Source organism: Hermetia illucens, chromosome 3 (genome assembly GCF_905115235.1).
Source record: "Hermetia illucens chromosome 3, iHerIll2.2.curated.20191125, whole genome shotgun sequence".
Taxonomy (NCBI): domain Eukaryota; kingdom Metazoa; phylum Arthropoda; class Insecta; order Diptera; family Stratiomyidae; genus Hermetia; species Hermetia illucens.
In genome coordinates this window covers 122,122,294-122,139,548 of record NC_051851.1, presented here as the reverse complement: position 1 = coordinate 122,139,548, position 17,255 = coordinate 122,122,294, and the positions used below count along the sequence as shown (strand labels likewise).

Genomic DNA, 17,255 nt, shown 5'->3' with positions numbered 1-17,255 from the left:
GACGTTCTTCATGCTGCCTTGCCCGCAGGACGTGAAGGAGTTCAATGGAAAATGGCATCTTTCCTCAAACACCTCGACTATGCTGATGACATCTCTTTGCTTTCTCAAGGACTCTGGATTTGGAAAGAGAGACAAATAGAGCTCGACTAATATATCTAAGAAGCTAAGAAGGTTTGTGCTGACAGTGCCACCGACCAGGATGTCGCTGCCCTGTCTAAATTCAGTTATCGCCCTGTCTAATTGCAATTACTTCAACGCCAATATCGAGTTGAGACTGTTCTTTGCTAACGTTCCTTCCGTGTTGCTATATAGGAGTAGCACATGGAAAGTGAACTCCACTATTACCCAAAAGTTCCAAGCTTTCGTCAATACCTGTCCATATCGTATCAAAGTGCGCTGTTCTAACACGACAATTGCACTGCAAGCTACGCCGTGCACTGGAATCCACTCTCGCAGGATAGCTGATGGGTGGGTCGCCCTAAGAGCAATTGGCGCAAATTAATCGAGAATGAGTACGAGCGTCTCGGAAAGTCATGGGATTGCTGTATTGCTGTAGGGCATTTCAGGTAACCGCGAACGCGTATACGCTATACCTCACCAAGGGATGAATGGCAACCATATACATAAATATTTACTAGAATTCGCTCAATAATTCATTATTCACTATTCAAATCCATGGAATTCAGTAGTGGCTGCTCATTCAATTTATTATAAAATATATAAATAAGACTCCTATTCCGATTGCTTTTGTCGCATTCTTAGAAAAACTGCTTAAGACCAACGATGTCTCCGTCTTGTAAGAATGAAATTTAAGAGGCTTTAACTCATTCAGAAAGACCATTCAGTCAAATTCAAATTATATTCTCATAAAAACTTTAGCTTTTAGTTACTAGGCTCCGATACCTATAGCACTTTACTGGGCCTCATTCCACCCTCTCGCAACTATTACCTGTTAAGTTTTTATACCCATTTTAGTCTCATGCTGTCCTAAGTAATGTTTTTCACTGGAGCACGTTTATCATGGTCTCTACTATGTCCTTTTCTGATCTCTCACAAACACAATGTCAAACTTTTTCGAACAAATTTCATTAAAATACGTGGCATGCGATTTATATTAAAATTGGTCCCAAAAATCATTAAACAGCACCTCACCGTGAATCGTTATGAGCACATTCCATCATCATTACAGCCATGCAAGAATAGCACATTCACAGAAGCATTACGAGCAATTTCGCTGGGTATGAGCACGTTTCAATTTCAACCCGACAGAATATATCAAATTTATATTTTAGCAACTCAATTAAAGTTCTGTTAATGGTCTCCGGTAACAATATCCTTTCCATATATTGCCAAAAAGCGGATTAGAGTTTAACAGAACGTGTAGATCGAATAGAATGCAACCAATAACAGGATATGATGCTAGTTGTAGCCCGAAAACGAGTCTATAACTCGAACCAAATCTCCGAAATCGCTTATAAATCATCCAACTGATAAAATCGGTAAATCCTTTTCCCAAATACATTGAAGCCCATACACTCTGTGCCAGGCGAGCAAACATATTTCTATGCAGGGATGTTGTTTCTGGTGCTACTACAGCAATAACAACAGCACAACATAACCGACAACACTAACAATAGCTCCAGACAATCGGTGGAATATCATCGGGGTATTTGGTATTGGAACTAGGCTACAAATCGGAATCCTTAAACAATAAAATTTTTGAAGTACTACTCGACAGCGAACGGAACAAGGGACTGCTCTGCTTTTGCTGGTCTAGACGAATTTGGACGCACAAACAGGGAAGAACGAAGCACTACCGTAATTTCTTTTTTGGCCAGCCAAGCATAGGAAGACACTCGAGACCTTTGTGTTTTTCGCGCAGAGTATGGAATGTAGCTTTTGAAATTGTTAGAATTGGAAGCCGTTTGGTGGAAGAAGTTATTAAATGCGCATTTTTCACATTGAAGGTAACAGCACTTGAATGGAGCGAAACCTCTACACCCTTTGAATGGTCACATACAGATAGTTTGTAGATTTTTACTTTTATACAGAAAATATTTTGCGTTGATTAACGTTTATTTAATTAATTATCAATTTAATTCTTCTACAAAGTTTTGCACAATGGTGCTGAATGCACAATCTCACAATCCAGTTACGTATGATATCCAGTCTCGAACAGATGCTACACGTGCGTAAACTCCTGGATATTCAGGCACAGCGCATCCATATCCCCAGGATACGACTCCAACAAGAGTTCCGTTCAACGCCAGTGGCCCGCCTGAGTCACCTTGGCATGCATCCTTGCCTCCTCGCTTATACCCAGCACAAATCATACGTGATGTTACCCCATCAAATTGTGAGTAGGTCTGGTTACATTTTTCCTGATTGTATTTCGGAACATCAACTGCGCGCAATGACGCAGATGAAATCGATGAGTCCTGCGTATTTCCCCATCCAGATGTTGTCAGTATGACTCCATCAGCAACATCAGCACCCTGCTTCGGAAGTCGAACTGGATCGTGCAGAACTCCTGTAGGTGACCAGGGCTTCAATTGCAACAACGAAAAATCGTAGTCAACAATGTTGTCGTTATACTGAGGATGTTCAATTATTTTATCCACTTGAACCACGGTACCTCCAGAGGTAGTGTACAGAGATCCGACACGAATATTCAGCCTAGATGCCATGAAATCCACGGTGCAATGCGCTGCTGTTAATACCCATTGTTTACTGATCAATGATCCACCGCATATGTGGGACTTATCCCGCTGTAGCGATATTTGAAAGGGAATTTGGCTGATGTTACTCACAGCATATCCGCCAACAATCCGTCCATCCGGAGTGGGTAAGTGGGCAACACGGCTAGAACGTAGTTCCACTAAACAAAGCAGTCCTGCGAATACTGAAGCCAAAAGATGGGACCGCATTTTTGATCGGTCTACCTCTCCCTAACTAAATAAGTGAGCAAATGTAGCAAATATTCTTATATACTAAGGCGGATTATTAGCAGTAATTAACAGAAAATACTTTACCTGCCCAAGATACAGAAAATTTAAAGTGTAAATTTCCAAAATCGCCATTACCTTTAATGAGATTTTCCTTGGTTTATTGATACGTTTAAAAAGACCCGCATAACACTTCAGTCTTAAATAGCATTGGACCTAATCGATTCTAAGCTGTTAAATTACAACATTCCTTTCAACCACGTGCTCTATGATAATAAGCATACCCAGGGCATACTTGTAATTTTCCACACTGTAAGGGTTTCATTATATATAAATACCAAATTACCCCGTGTCAATAGCCACACTTTATGGCAAACACCGACCATATCTGGACAAAAAGGTAAATATACGAAAGTCCATAATGACGTTTAGGTAATCCATTTGAGACTACCACGTTATAGTTTATTGCTTTTAAAATATTTACCCAGTTTGATTTTGGAGTATAAAGCATTTATGTCTAGGGAAGTAGAAAGTTACAGCCATAATTTATCAATTCCAGATATTCCACTCCTTACAACATGGCATTAAATTCCAGTTCCATGCAAATATGTGCGTTGTTCAAACCGTTACACATTCACTACTTTCCTACTTCAGAGTCGCTGATTATATGGTTTCTAGGTTTGTTTTTAAGAAGAGATACGCTATCATAATTAGTAAAAGGGAAAAGATGATCAAACAAGTCGGGAAACCAAAAGCTGGACCCTTCAGGTACGAAAGGTTTTGTGTATTTCTTAGTATGTAATATATCCATATATCATGTGAGAGTATCCACTTTCGGGTGATATTGACATTCATAGTCTTCAATTTTCAAAGAAGCAAGAACTTTGACGTATTTTAACATTGTGAATAATAGAATTTTATTTCTTTATTTTCGTTTTTTATTATTTTCGACACGTATCTTCCGATACGTCAAATACAACTGGCGAGCGGACCATCTTACATCACATTTTATAGAAGGTCAGGCTCGTACTTTGATCCTTACATTTACATCTCGAACTTATCACTACTTACATACACATGACTCATGAGTGGTAGGAGTCGATGACTACTTCTTATCACTATGCATTTCTTATCCTATCTTATGACAACCAGATGTGAATGTTCATGTTAATGCTCATCTGTTTATCTGACAGTTATGCATTTCTTATCACTATGCATTTCTTATCCTATTTTATGACAAACAGATGTGAAACTTCTTATCACTATGCATTCTTATCACTATGCATTTCTTATCCTATTTTATGACAAACAGATGTGAATGTTCATTTGTTTGTCTTACAGTTATGCATTTGTAACTCCCCCCTCCTTAAGTTTTTTCGTCCCCGAAAAATTTAGAAAGTCGAATTTTTAATAGGATTATCCATAGGTGGAAAAACAACTCGTTTAAATGAATCTGGGGTAGGAGTTCTTTTAAAAGCTGTGGGCTGATATTCAACGCTAGACCCGGTCTTAACTATAATTTTCGTTTTATTCTTTTGACATTTTACATACATGTAGCAGAAGGTTATTATGCATATTGTAATTATAATCGTAATTGTGGAAAAATTGAGTCGGGAGTTAATTTGGTTTTGTAACTTAATTTCCTTAATTTCATTAATATGTTCGACTATTTGTTTTTTCGAATCTATCTCTACAAATTGAATTTCAGTCGTCATATTATTATTTTGAATGTGAATCATGAAATTTTTATAATGAGGAATTCCTTCAAACTTAAAATCACTAATCTCTACAGTACAATTAAAAAATTTGATTACTTTACTTCCTAAAATGTTTTCTTTGTATCTATTGTTACAGTTATGATAAATTTTCGTAGCTTGTAAATTTTGGGTTATTATCATGTTTTCATTAATTGATTCTATAAGTCTGTTAGAGCTTTTTACGAAACTGCACGTTCCATTCACATTTTTCAATATACTTAAAATACAGTCATCTTTGACATCTACTTGGTTTAATAAGGCAATTATTATGAATAGTGAAATATTTATACTTTAGTCTTTTTCCTAAATTTTCCTTTATTGTATATTCGTTTTTCTTTTTTATTTTGAACTAAAATCTCCTATCATTTTCCCTCGAAGTGTTACCAACTCTACGATATTTTCTACCAAGCTTTTTATTTTTATCTTTAACATACCTTTCGTCAATTTCGACGTCTTTTCTATTTTCCTTGTTATTTCTGTACTCTACCCATTTACTTTTGTTCACTTTATTCTTTGTTTCTTTTTCGTCTTGTAGGTGTAAGTCAATTGGTCTTTGTCCTGTAGTACTATGAAGGGTATGATTATAATGTTTGAGTGCTTCAACAACTTCATCGATATTCTCTTTGTCTTCTTTTATTCTCAAAATTCGAATATGTTCGTTCATTGTCCCATGAAATCGTTCTATGTCTGCTAAACCTGTCTTTGAACTAACGATATGCACTTTTACTTTTTCTTTAGTTAAAAAATTCTTAAAGCATTCGGCTGTAAGACATGCGTCTTGGTCAACAATGAGCTTTTTTGGTTTCCCCATTATATTTATTACTTGGAACATCGCTTCCTTCGCTGATAACCATGATCTGTCTTTAATTTTAATAAGAGTAGCGTATTTGCTGAATCTGTCAATACATGATACATAGTTAACACCCGTAGTAGGCATCCAAATGTCCATACTAAAAATTTCTCTCGGTCCATTACATGTTTCTGTTTCTTTAAATGGCAGTTTAACTGGATTTCGTTCATACTTAGCCAGTTTACAAGTTTCGCATTGGTTTATAGTTTCAGTGATCAGATGTTCTAAATTCGGTATGTAAAACTTTCTTTTCATCGTTTGGTAAACACAACTGATTCCGCGGTGATTATTCTTCAAGTGCTCTTTTAAAATTTTTTCCTGCATCTCGGCTCTTGATCTTACATCTTCTAATAAAATATTGCATTTTAATAATTTTACTTTTAAATCTTGATTAATAAATGTTAAATACGTATTCTGAAACATATTCCAGTCGTCTATATTATCAATTTTCACTCCTATGATACTTTCACTATGAATCTTCTTGAGTATCTCTTTACTTTTTTCTTCAGTTAATTTATCTTTCACTACCCACGTATGTCGTTTTTTGGTATTAAATAGTTTTTCAAATATGTGAGTTCCTATTCTTCCCCTCTTTATAATCCATTGTGTCCCATATATATTAATAGGTTTTTCTGAGATTTCTATGTAGTTTCTATTGTCTTCCTCGGCACTATGTTGAGTGGCTAAACTTTCATTTTCATCTTGTTGTTCCTGTTGTTCTACATGCATATTAGTTTCTTTAATTCTAGATAAAGCATCTGCGACATGATTTTCCTTCCCTTCAAGATATTCTACTTTATAGTCAAATTCGGATAGTCTAACTTTCCATCGGACAAATTTACTATTTGATTCGTCTAGACTATTGATCCATTGAAGCGGACGATGATCACTTTTTATTGTGAATCTTCTTCCATATAAATATGGCCGGAAATATTTTGTTGCCCATACAATCGCCAAGAATTCTTTCTCAATTACACTATAGTTGGTTTCATGCTGATTTAGAGTTCGGCTGGCAAAGCAAATTGGATGACCTTGTTGAGCTAAAACTGCTCCTATGGCGTAATTACTAGCATCAGTAGTTAATGTGAATTCTTTTGAAAAGTCTGGATATTTTAGAATCGGATCATTTACCAATAAAGTTTTAAATTTGTTATATGCACTGATAAACTCGATATCTGTAATATTTATTTTATTTCCCTTTTTCAAGTATTTGGTCATTGGTTTTGCGATTTTTGCAAAATCCTGGATGAACTTCCTTTAATAGCCTACTAAGCCTAAAAACGATTTTATTTCCCTTTCAGTTTTTGGTAGAGGGTACTTTTGAATTGCTTCAATCTTTTTCGGATTTGGTTTAATGCCGTCTGTTGTAATAATATGCCCTAGGTACTCCGTTTCTCTCTTCATAAATTCACATTTGTCAAGTGATAATTTCAAATTGGCTTTTCTCAGAGTTTCGAATATTTTGTTAAGTGCAACTAAGTGTTCTTCCAATGATGTGCTGAATATAATTATATCGTCGAGATAAACGAAACATAATTTACCAACATATTCTTTTAATACGTTATTCATTAATCGCTGAAAAGTTGCAGGTGCATTTTTCAACCCAAATGGCATCCTTAAGAATTCATAGTGACCGCTAGAAGTAGAGAAAGCAGTTTTCTCTATATCCTTCTCTTCTATTTCGATTTGGTGAAACCCTTTCGCCAAATCCAATGTCGTGAAATATTGACATCTTCCCAATTTATCCAATATATCCTCGATATTAGGTATAGGATATTTATCCTCTATTGTTTCATTATTAATCTTGCGGTAGTCTATTACTACTCGCCATTTTTCCTTACCACTTGCATCCATTTTCTTGGGTACAGCCCAAACTGGTGCATTGTATGCTGATTCGGAATGCCTAATTATGCCTGAGTCTAGATATTCTTCAATTGTTTTGTCTATTACCTCTTTATGTTTTCCTGTAGTGCGATATACCCGTGTATATATTGGTTCATTTGTTTTAGTACGAATATGGTGTTTAATATGATGAGTGAAGCTCAAATTGTCAGTTTCCTCATTAAACATTAGGTCGTTATATTTACCTAATATTTTCCCTAAGCTGTCTTTTTCTTCCCTATTCAAGTGGTCTAATCTAAATCTGTCAACTTTTTCCTCAACTAAATTACATATTTCCTCTATTTCTAATTGTGACGGTTCGGATAATTCCCTACCAGGTATTATTAATTTATGGAGTCTACCATTGAAGGTGATTTCTTGTGTTTCATAATTAATATTTGTTTTAAGTTTCTCTAATATGTCTGAACCCAATAATATATCAAATGTATCCGAAAAATTATGTACGAAAAATGAAAATTTTTCCTTTGAATTGAATTCTTCGAATGCATCCCTAGTTATAATTGTGTCTAAAACGATCCCACCGTTCATTGTATTAATTATCCTTTTGTCAACTTTAATGTATCCTCTTGGGTCTGTTATTTTAGTATTAGTGAATGATATTGTAGAACCTGTGTCTATCATGGCTTTTATGTTCCTCAATGGGTGATACAGCTCTATGTAAGGTAATCTAATCTTGAGGCTGTTAGCCGAAAATTTTGCTCACTGATCATGTTAGTATCCATGGGAGTGTGTTCCCTTCTGGTTTGAACGCTATTATTGCTCTGATTGTAAGGGTTTTGAAATGTATTATGATTTCCCCAATTTCTATTTTGCCCCGAATTTTGTACAGTTGGTGCAGAGTTTTGTCTGTTTTGTCCCCAATTCTGTCTGGTTTGTGTAGAATTTTGCCTGTTCTGTCTTGAATTTTGTCCCCAAATCCGATTTTGTTGTGAAAAATTTTGTCTAGATATTCCTGAATTATTACCCCAGTTATGGTTTTGTTGTGTATGATTTAGTCTATTTTCATGATTCTGGTGTTGTTGAGTATAATTTGAACTTCGGTATTGATTCCTAAAATTGTTTTGCCTAAAATTTTCATTCTTGTGCCTATTATAAAAATTATTTCTACGTTCAGCGGTATAGTTCTGTCTCGTGTCTTCATCATTATCCCAATAATTCTCTTCTTTCATTTCATGTATCAAATCCTCTAAAGTTTTAGGTTTGATTGATTTTAATACTCCAATGATACTGCTATCCTGTTTTTGGATTGCTATTTTAATTACTTTCGCTTCATAGTGTTTTTTTGTTTCGTCTTGCCTAGTTGTTTCTCTGATGTCTATCATAAGTTTGATTTCATTTAATTTATCTCTAAGGATATCGAAGTATTCAGATGTCTTTCTAACATTTATTAATTTAATATCATCTAACATGGTATCATACGATTTGCCATTGTCTAGTTCTTTTTCCGCTTTTTGTTTAATTACGTCCCATCTTAACGATGAATCGTAGCGAATTCGCAAAATATTAATTTTATGTAACATTGTTATTAAAACTGGAGCTTGTTCCACAGTTGGAAGAAATTGTGCCAAATAGCTTATTTGATCGCCCTTGTCTCTAAACTCATAATATTCCTTACTTGTAGTGACCGTCGGGAGTTGGTCAATTAATCCTCGAATTGCTGATCTTATTGATGATAGATCCACGGTGGTGTTTGAATTTGTAGCCATTTCGTTTCTGTGTTCGCTTTCTTCGTTTGATTCCTGCTTTTTTGTGCTGTTGGTGTATTCCTCTGCGTTGAAATTTAATCTGCTCCTCTGGATGATCTCAGATGTCCACATTTATTTCCTGTTTTTCACTATAACCATTTAATAAACAGTGGTTTACTGTTTCGAATTTCTACTTCAAGTAGAACGCGGTGACTATTTGACAAACAGTAGTCTACTGTTTCACAAAATTTTCAAGTTTCACGAAATAACTTTAAGGAAAATCTGTGTCCTGAGTATGTATTTGTGTCGAATTTTAATATAACTTTAAAATGTCCACTTATTACGTATAAGCTACTGAGTTGCAGTTAAAGTGATATACGTTCACTTTACTCAGTCATTTAAGGACGAACCACTGCCCTTTTATTTAATAAAAAGTTTTTTTTTTTTTGATGTACACTCACTTTATTAAAACTTTGTTATTAAAACTTGTGAAAATTATTTTAACAAATTCACTTTTGGGTAGCAATCCTACCGACTGCGCCAATTTTATTTCTTTATTTTCGTTTTTTATTATTTTCGACACGTATCTTCCGATACGTCAAATACAACTGGCGAGCGGACCATCTTACATCACATTTTATAGAAGGTCAGGCTCGTACTTTGATCCTTACATTTACATCTCGAACTTATCACTACTTACATACACATGACTCATGAGTGGTAGGAGTCGATGACTACTTCTTATCACTATGCATTTCTTATCCTATCTTATGACAACCAGATGTGAATGTTCATGTTAATGCTCATCTGTTTATCTGACAGTTATGCATTTCTTATCACTATGCATTTCTTATCCTATTTTATGACAAACAGATGTGAAACTTCTTATCACTATGCATTCTTATCACTATGCATTTCTTATCCTATTTTATGACAAACAGATGTGAATGTTCATTTGTTTGTCTTACAGTTATGCATTTGTAACTATAGTGCTATTTCCACAAAACTCTACATTATAGGCTACATCACTACAAAATTTCGTGGTGCTAGGATGAACTTAACGAGGGTTTCCAGTCAATTACAAAAAATTATGGTAGTATACTATTATTCACTTTATTTGATCAGATATCGGTATAGAAGGTATTTCGGTTCGGTTTCTGAGAATGGCCCCTTTAAAGAAATGATCATTTTCAACACCCCGCACTCTCCACCTTTCCAACAAATGTCAAAACTAAGACCGGCTTTGAAAAGTACTAACCGAAACCTTTAATTTAATACACCACATGACTACATTTGATGAAAAAAAAATGTACACCCCCCTTTTGCATGTATGGGGACCACCCCTTAAATTCAACGTAAAAGGATGTAACTCACTGTATGCGTGTTCACAGTTCCCACCTTTGTACCAAATTTGGTGTCAATCGCTATAACCGTCTCCGAGAAAAATGCGTGTGACAGACATGAAAGTCCTGGGGGTTTAACGTGAGTACTTGCCGTGTAGGCATAATCCCACGGTCCTCTTCGGATACGGATTGATTTTGGGACCACAATCAGAGCCCCGCCATGCAAGCACAGCGGTCCTGGTTTATACTGAGTGCAGGCTAAGCATTCATACCAGTGGATGCGAGGCCTATCTAACACCTCTACCGCAACTAAGCGGTACGGCGCCCGAGTTGTACAGCGCAACTCCACGCTTGAGCTCCGAAGAGCTCTGCCCGCGATGTAGTCATAACCACAACCACCATGAAACTCCCACTAGGGAGCCAACCGCAAATAACCGGGCCAAGAACACATCCTCCAGGAATTCTCCTGGAGCATATGCTCTCAGAGGGCCGTCCCGGTTCCCATGGTACCAGATAACCTCCGGTGAGGCTTCGTGGCCGAAGCCACTTCAGATGAGTCCCTTGCAGACTCGGGTCTAATCGCCCTCCTCGAGTACGTGGGGACGGAACGCGTGTGACGGACAGACAAACAGGCATACAGACAGACAGACAGACGGACAGACAGACTATAAAAGTAGCCAGGCGCCTTTTCTAATTAGGATAATACTCGCCGATCAGGCTTGGAAGTGTTGCTAAATGGTGAAATTTGGTCGACTGAAAGGAAGTCCCAGTGCGGGGATCAGGGCACTCAAATATCAATGGCAGTAGGAAAGCTGGTAGGCTAGCCCGTAATGGGTTTGTCTCCGTAATGGTAGACCTTACACAAAAATATTTCGGAAAGATGCATTCAAAGAAAAATCTGAGCACTCTCTGTCTCTAGAAAACGTTTCAAGATTGACAAAAGCTTGTACATCCCGCAGTCGGCTACCCCGAATCTCGCGTCCTAGCCGTTTCCCATATATTTCAGCTTCCTCAAGGGCTTTGCGATAAATCTACACTACCGTTTTTACGCCCAGACTTTGACGTTACGGATCAGTCTGTGAGTCCGACGCTCTTCCGATTGCTTCTATTGTTGTTACCTGTTACCTTACGATTCCTCCATTTTCCATGAACTATTCAGAAAAACTCGCCCACCATATGTGGGCACCCATATATTTGGATCCGCCGGATTGTCAATTGGTTTCATTCTAACAATAACAGCAAGATTCTGGTCCAGGTTAAACAGGATCACAATTGTAGATTGCTAAGCACCAACAGAGACTTCAGATATATGGAGAAGAATGCTTCCTATGAGTTATTGCATGCAGTTCGAAGAGGCTCCCTAAAGATGAAATTGCGATCATGATGGGTGATTTAAATGTCAAGGTGGGCTCTGACAACACCTTGCTATTGATGAAGAAAAGCGGCCTTAGTGAGCGTAATGATAACGGTGGGAGGTTTGTGGATTTTTCTACCATCCACTCTCTCGTGGCTAGTAGCACATTATTCGAGCACAGAGCTTGCCATAAGGTCAGTTGGGTTTCAAATGGGCGACACCACACGAACAATCAAACTGACCACTTTGCGATCAAGAGTAGATTTATGAGTTGTCTTCTGAACGTGCGCACCAAGAGAGGCTCTGACATCGGCCGCGAAAGATATGACCATCTAATGGGCGTTTGCCTTAACTTCCGTGTTGCGTCGGATGCCTCTCGCAAAATCGGAGAGCTGCGGGCCCCGAAATTCAAAATCGATCGCTTCTATTATTCAACAAGTAAAAGCCACCCCAAGGATAACACTTCATCACGGCTCTTAACTTCTGGATGAAAAGAGTAGAAGTAAAATAGAGATCCCCCCCAGCACTCAGACAGGGTTATTAATTTCCGCTTCTGCGTTTTCTGCGCATTTGCTACTTCCATACATATGGAAATCCTGCGAATCCGAGACCTTCCCCAGAGAGTGCAAGAAAGGGAAAATCGTTAATTGGATGGATGTCTGCGTGCTCCCTGTCGCAAACATAATAGCTAAAACAAGGGACATCTTAAAACCTTGATCGACAGAGAGCAGGCTGGTTTCCGGTCCGGATCCTCCTACATTGACCACATCAACACCTTAAGGATCATTTTAGAATATTCTGCATAGTTTTGATCTCCGCTTCGCCAACGTTTTATCAGTATCGAGAAAGCTTTCGAGAGCGTAAACAGGGAATTTATCTAGAGTACCCTACACTGGAGGGACATTATGTTCAATGCTAATGTTCTTTCAGTAGTGTATTGGAGGTACACTACATCTCCAAGCAAAGAGGTGCATCAACGCAAACTACCGTGGACTTGTTGATCAGAAGGGGAAATTCGCAGTAGAGGGGGAGTGCAAGCCATCGATGGTGCGTAGATGTGATTGTCACGCTGCGCTCCGTTAAGGGATGAATGCCAACCATATATATCAACAATCTTGACTGACTTTTTCGTCCCTGGGCAGAGCCAACTCATTAGATGCTGCTTCACCGCTGCGTATGTATATGATGCGGAGTGCAGCTGCCCCAACTGGCGATTTATTTTGCAGTAAGAAACCTACTTGCAAAATGGTGGGTTACCTATTAGTGCACCACGGACCTCCAATATTTGCTTTCATCCTTACTACGGGCATCCTGATATTGCATGTTACATATACTACCAGGAGGTTTAGTTCACCCCAATACAAGTAGTACAAGTGTCCTTACGATAATTTGTGATTAAAATACATTTCATCATCTGTGAATGTTAGCCTGGTGTTCGGGATGAACGCAGTTGAAAATGCACGAGTACTTTTGCATCCCAAATCACCCTTTTTTTGTCGATGTGGTCCATTATCATATCATTTTTAACAACTGCAAGGTTAGAATCATCACTATACTCGTACATAATGTTAGATAACAGTGAGCCCCATTCCTTTAATACTTCGTCTATATATTTCAATATGATTTGGTTACCGTACTTCCATAATGCCCCTCCACCTGTCGAATTAATCACCGAGACTTTATTGCGAATCGATGATTGAAATCAATCACTTTCCCACTGCAATGAATTTAGCTTCTTCTTTCCATTTCTTAGATTGTACTTGGGAACTTTGTCACACTCCTTGGCAATATAACCCTCTTTCGTAGTTTGAAAAATATTTGGATTCAGAGAAAAAAAAAATTTTAAATTGGGAAAAAAAATTTTTATCATACTTTTAAGCCTTTGACATGTCAAAAAGCTTGACCTTCCCAATATAATTTCCCATTCCCTCAATCATTTAATCCCAGATTTGATACGATTTTTGGAAACCATATAAAGTTTCTTATCAATTGCCTTCGAACTGTTTAAATTTTAAAGAAATGTTAAAATCGATTTTTCATTTAAATTTCAATATGCATTATTATAACGATACTTTAAACTTACAAAGCTGCAAAGCTGATGAAAGTTGCCTGATTATGTTAGCTTTCAAATGACATGTAAAAAAGCTTAATTATGCAAAATTTAGAAATATTATTCATTAAATGGGAGAAAACGTAATCTTAATTACTCCATATCAAATTCATTTCACGCACCCACGATTTCCTGAGACGCCTCCACTCCACCTGTTCTTCGCCAAATGCCCTTGGGGCGACCCACCCGTCGACCATCTAGGAAGAGTGGATTGCACTGCATGACGTGGCCAGCAATGGAATAGTCACCTCCCCTTAATGTATGTCCTATCCACTGCCACTCCTGCCATGTCATGACCGATTGTATCGCTCGACTCATAATTATAAATTTTCATTCAAAATTTCCAAAATGGAGGACATTTAAGGGGGAAACCACATCAGTAGGCTTATTAGGATTTTTTTAGTGTGAAGAATTAATTAGAATTCAATCGAATTTCAATGTTATATTAGCCATATTTCGAACAACTTTTGAGAACTTTTTTGGATAATTCAAGCCAAAAATATGCAACATTTATCCATTTATTTACAAACTTATTTTCCACGAAGCACAATGTAGGTGAAGATTATGAAAGTGAAAATTTTGCAGTTGCCGATAACAAGGACAACACGGTTTCGAAAAAAAAACGCATTTGAAGTTTTCTTAATGAGAGTAATTGATCATACCTAAAGCTACTTCTTATAACTACCTAAGGGATGTTCGGATGAAAATGAGATTTTTAGGGAATATTCTTGAACACTTAAGGCCTATCAAAATGCTATAAAAAAATGAAAAAATAAAATATGTTGCCCCCTTATAACCCCATCTTTTCTCTCTTGTTTGAAACGTTCTTTACCCTGAATTTTTATTGTTTTATCAAAAAATCTATAGCAAACAAAAAACTGTCCCATAAACTCCGATTCCTTTTAAAACACTTTAAGATTAGAATAATGTAATGTGTATATGTTAAATTTCATCAAGAAGAAAAACACTAGAGCCAAGAAATACGTTCTCTAACTGAATACAGAAATAAGCGCGTCAATGTAAACAGTAAACTTTTAAACAGATACTAATGACGACTACAAGCAATATAACCAACAGAAAGTATTAGGTTGTTGCATATGAAATGGCCGATTTGCCCCCCCCCCCCCCCACCAGTTGGCGCTGTTGGTGTCGGATAATGAACTATAAGGACTCCTAAATTTAATCAAAACGTCATTTCAGTTTTGACCATCGTTGTAATAACAGTGAATAAAAAGGAAAAAAGGATGGAAAAGAGCCAAGAACGTATAATTTTTCTGTATGAGTTCAAACTCAGTGATAAAGCAGCGGAGGCGACTAGGAACATCAACTTGGAAAGTTCAAAAAGCTCGACAAATGGGTTCCGCATGCCCTTACCGAGTAAAACATGGCACTTTGAATGGGAATTTACTCTCCCGTAACAGAAGCGATCATTTTTTTCACAGAATAGTGACATGTGATGCAAAGTGGATATTATACGACAATCGTCGCCAATCAGCACAATCTCTAGATGCTAATGAAACACCGAAACATATGCCGAAACCGAGCCTCCATCCGAAGAAGGTAATCGTGACTGTTTGGTGGTCTACACCTGGAGTTATCCACTATCCTTTTTGGCACTTGGAGAAACGATAAATGCACAGAAATACTGTGCCCAACTCGAGGAAATGCACCAAAAATTGAGTATTCAACGGCCGAGATTAGTCAATAGAGATGGTGCGATACTCCTTCACGACAATGCACGACCTCATGTATCCAGAACAACGATTCAAAAGTTGAACGAATTGCAGTATGAGACTCTGCCTCATCCACCATATTCACTGGACCTTTCGCCAACCGACTACCACTTTTTTAAATATTTGGATCATTTTTTGACGGAAAAACAATTTAGGAATGAATAAGCCATCAAAATTGCCTTCGATTTATCAACCCCTGAAAATTGGATTTCTATGAAACTGACATACTCTTGCATCTCGCTCAGAGAAGTGTTTTGAATTGACTGGCAGCTATTTTGGTTAATTAAATAAATTTTTGTAAGCTTCACAGTCGTTTCAAATTTTAGTACCAAATCGGTCATTTCATGTGCAACAACCTAATACTTTACCTGAGGAAAAGGTGCAAATTTCCAATGTATTTTGATTATACTTACTTAGTCAAGAGGCATGCCATGTGAGTCTTAAATATTATTGGAATAATTGATTTTCTACTGGTGACTGTGCAACATTTCTCCAATTACGTGAATGCTTTACTATGATAGCCACGTTAAGTGCAGATTCAGATATAATATATTATATATCCATATATTCATTGCATATACCAGAAATATATTCTTAACATTACTACACTTGTTGGCAGTGATAACACTTGATGGCAACCACTTTACAAACCTGTAATAATAGATAGCGGTGACTCAGATATGGCCACTGAGTAATCCTTTTAAGATGATCAACAATCCTCTGCAGTTTATTATGTTTAAAGTATGTATTCTCACCCTGATTTGAGTATACAACAGTTGGAAGGATTTTCGTATGCATACAATTTATGAATTTCACATGTGTCATTGCTAACAAGTTTGCATTTTATATGTAGTGTCAATTAAAGACTCTCATTAAAGCTTTGAGAGGTAATTTTACGAAAGTACGGAAGCGATATTCAAATTTTCCGATCTTATCTCTAACAAATAAGGTTTCTTCCTAGTTCAGAAAAAATATGATGGTCCGAATAAATGAAAAACAGTCAGACTTCCCAAAAACGACGTGGGGGTGAATTTTGAATGTTCACCTTAAAAAATAATTCAATGAGCAACCATGCTGGAGCATCACAGTTGTGCAGTGCTATACACAGGTATGCAGTGCGATATAGCGGAGAAAGGTGCTTTCTGTAACTGGAGAGACTTCTGAAAGTCCACATTGTAAACGAGTTGGCTAATCTGAATGCTAAGGTAGGGTCTGACAATACGTTGCTCCGACCTGTGATGGGCAAACACCGTCTTGCAGACCGTAACGGCAATGGTGGGATAGTTGTGGATTTCTGCACGCCTAGACATTGGTAGGACATTCTTCAAGCAACGGACTTGCCACAAAGTCGATTGAATTTTATCAGCAGTAGAATTATAAGTTATCCTCCGAATCCGTGGGGGACCACTTGTCTTCGTTTGCGTTTTGCGCCCGCCACATCTCACAATGTTGGGAATTGCGGCCAGCTTTCAATCGACAGCTGGAGAGCTATATATTGTGATCGCACGGCAGATACCCTGACTAACCCTCCTTAGAATATTGACGAGCATTGGACCGCCATCAAAAATGTTCCCTT

At 37.3% G+C, this 17,255-nt stretch overlaps 1 protein-coding gene across 1 annotated transcript; it reads right to left on the bottom strand.

The window, feature by feature from the left end:
• Positions 1 to 2,071: 2,071 nt before the first annotated feature.
• On the bottom strand, positions 2,072 to 2,954 carry LOC119651665 (trypsin-3-like). Its single transcript, XM_038055354.1, has one exon. The coding sequence runs from the start codon at positions 2,925 to 2,927 to the stop codon at positions 2,142 to 2,144; it is 786 nt and encodes a 261-aa protein (XP_037911282.1). The 5' UTR covers positions 2,928 to 2,954; the 3' UTR covers positions 2,072 to 2,141.
• Between the last annotated feature and the right edge of the window lie 14,301 nt (positions 2,955 to 17,255).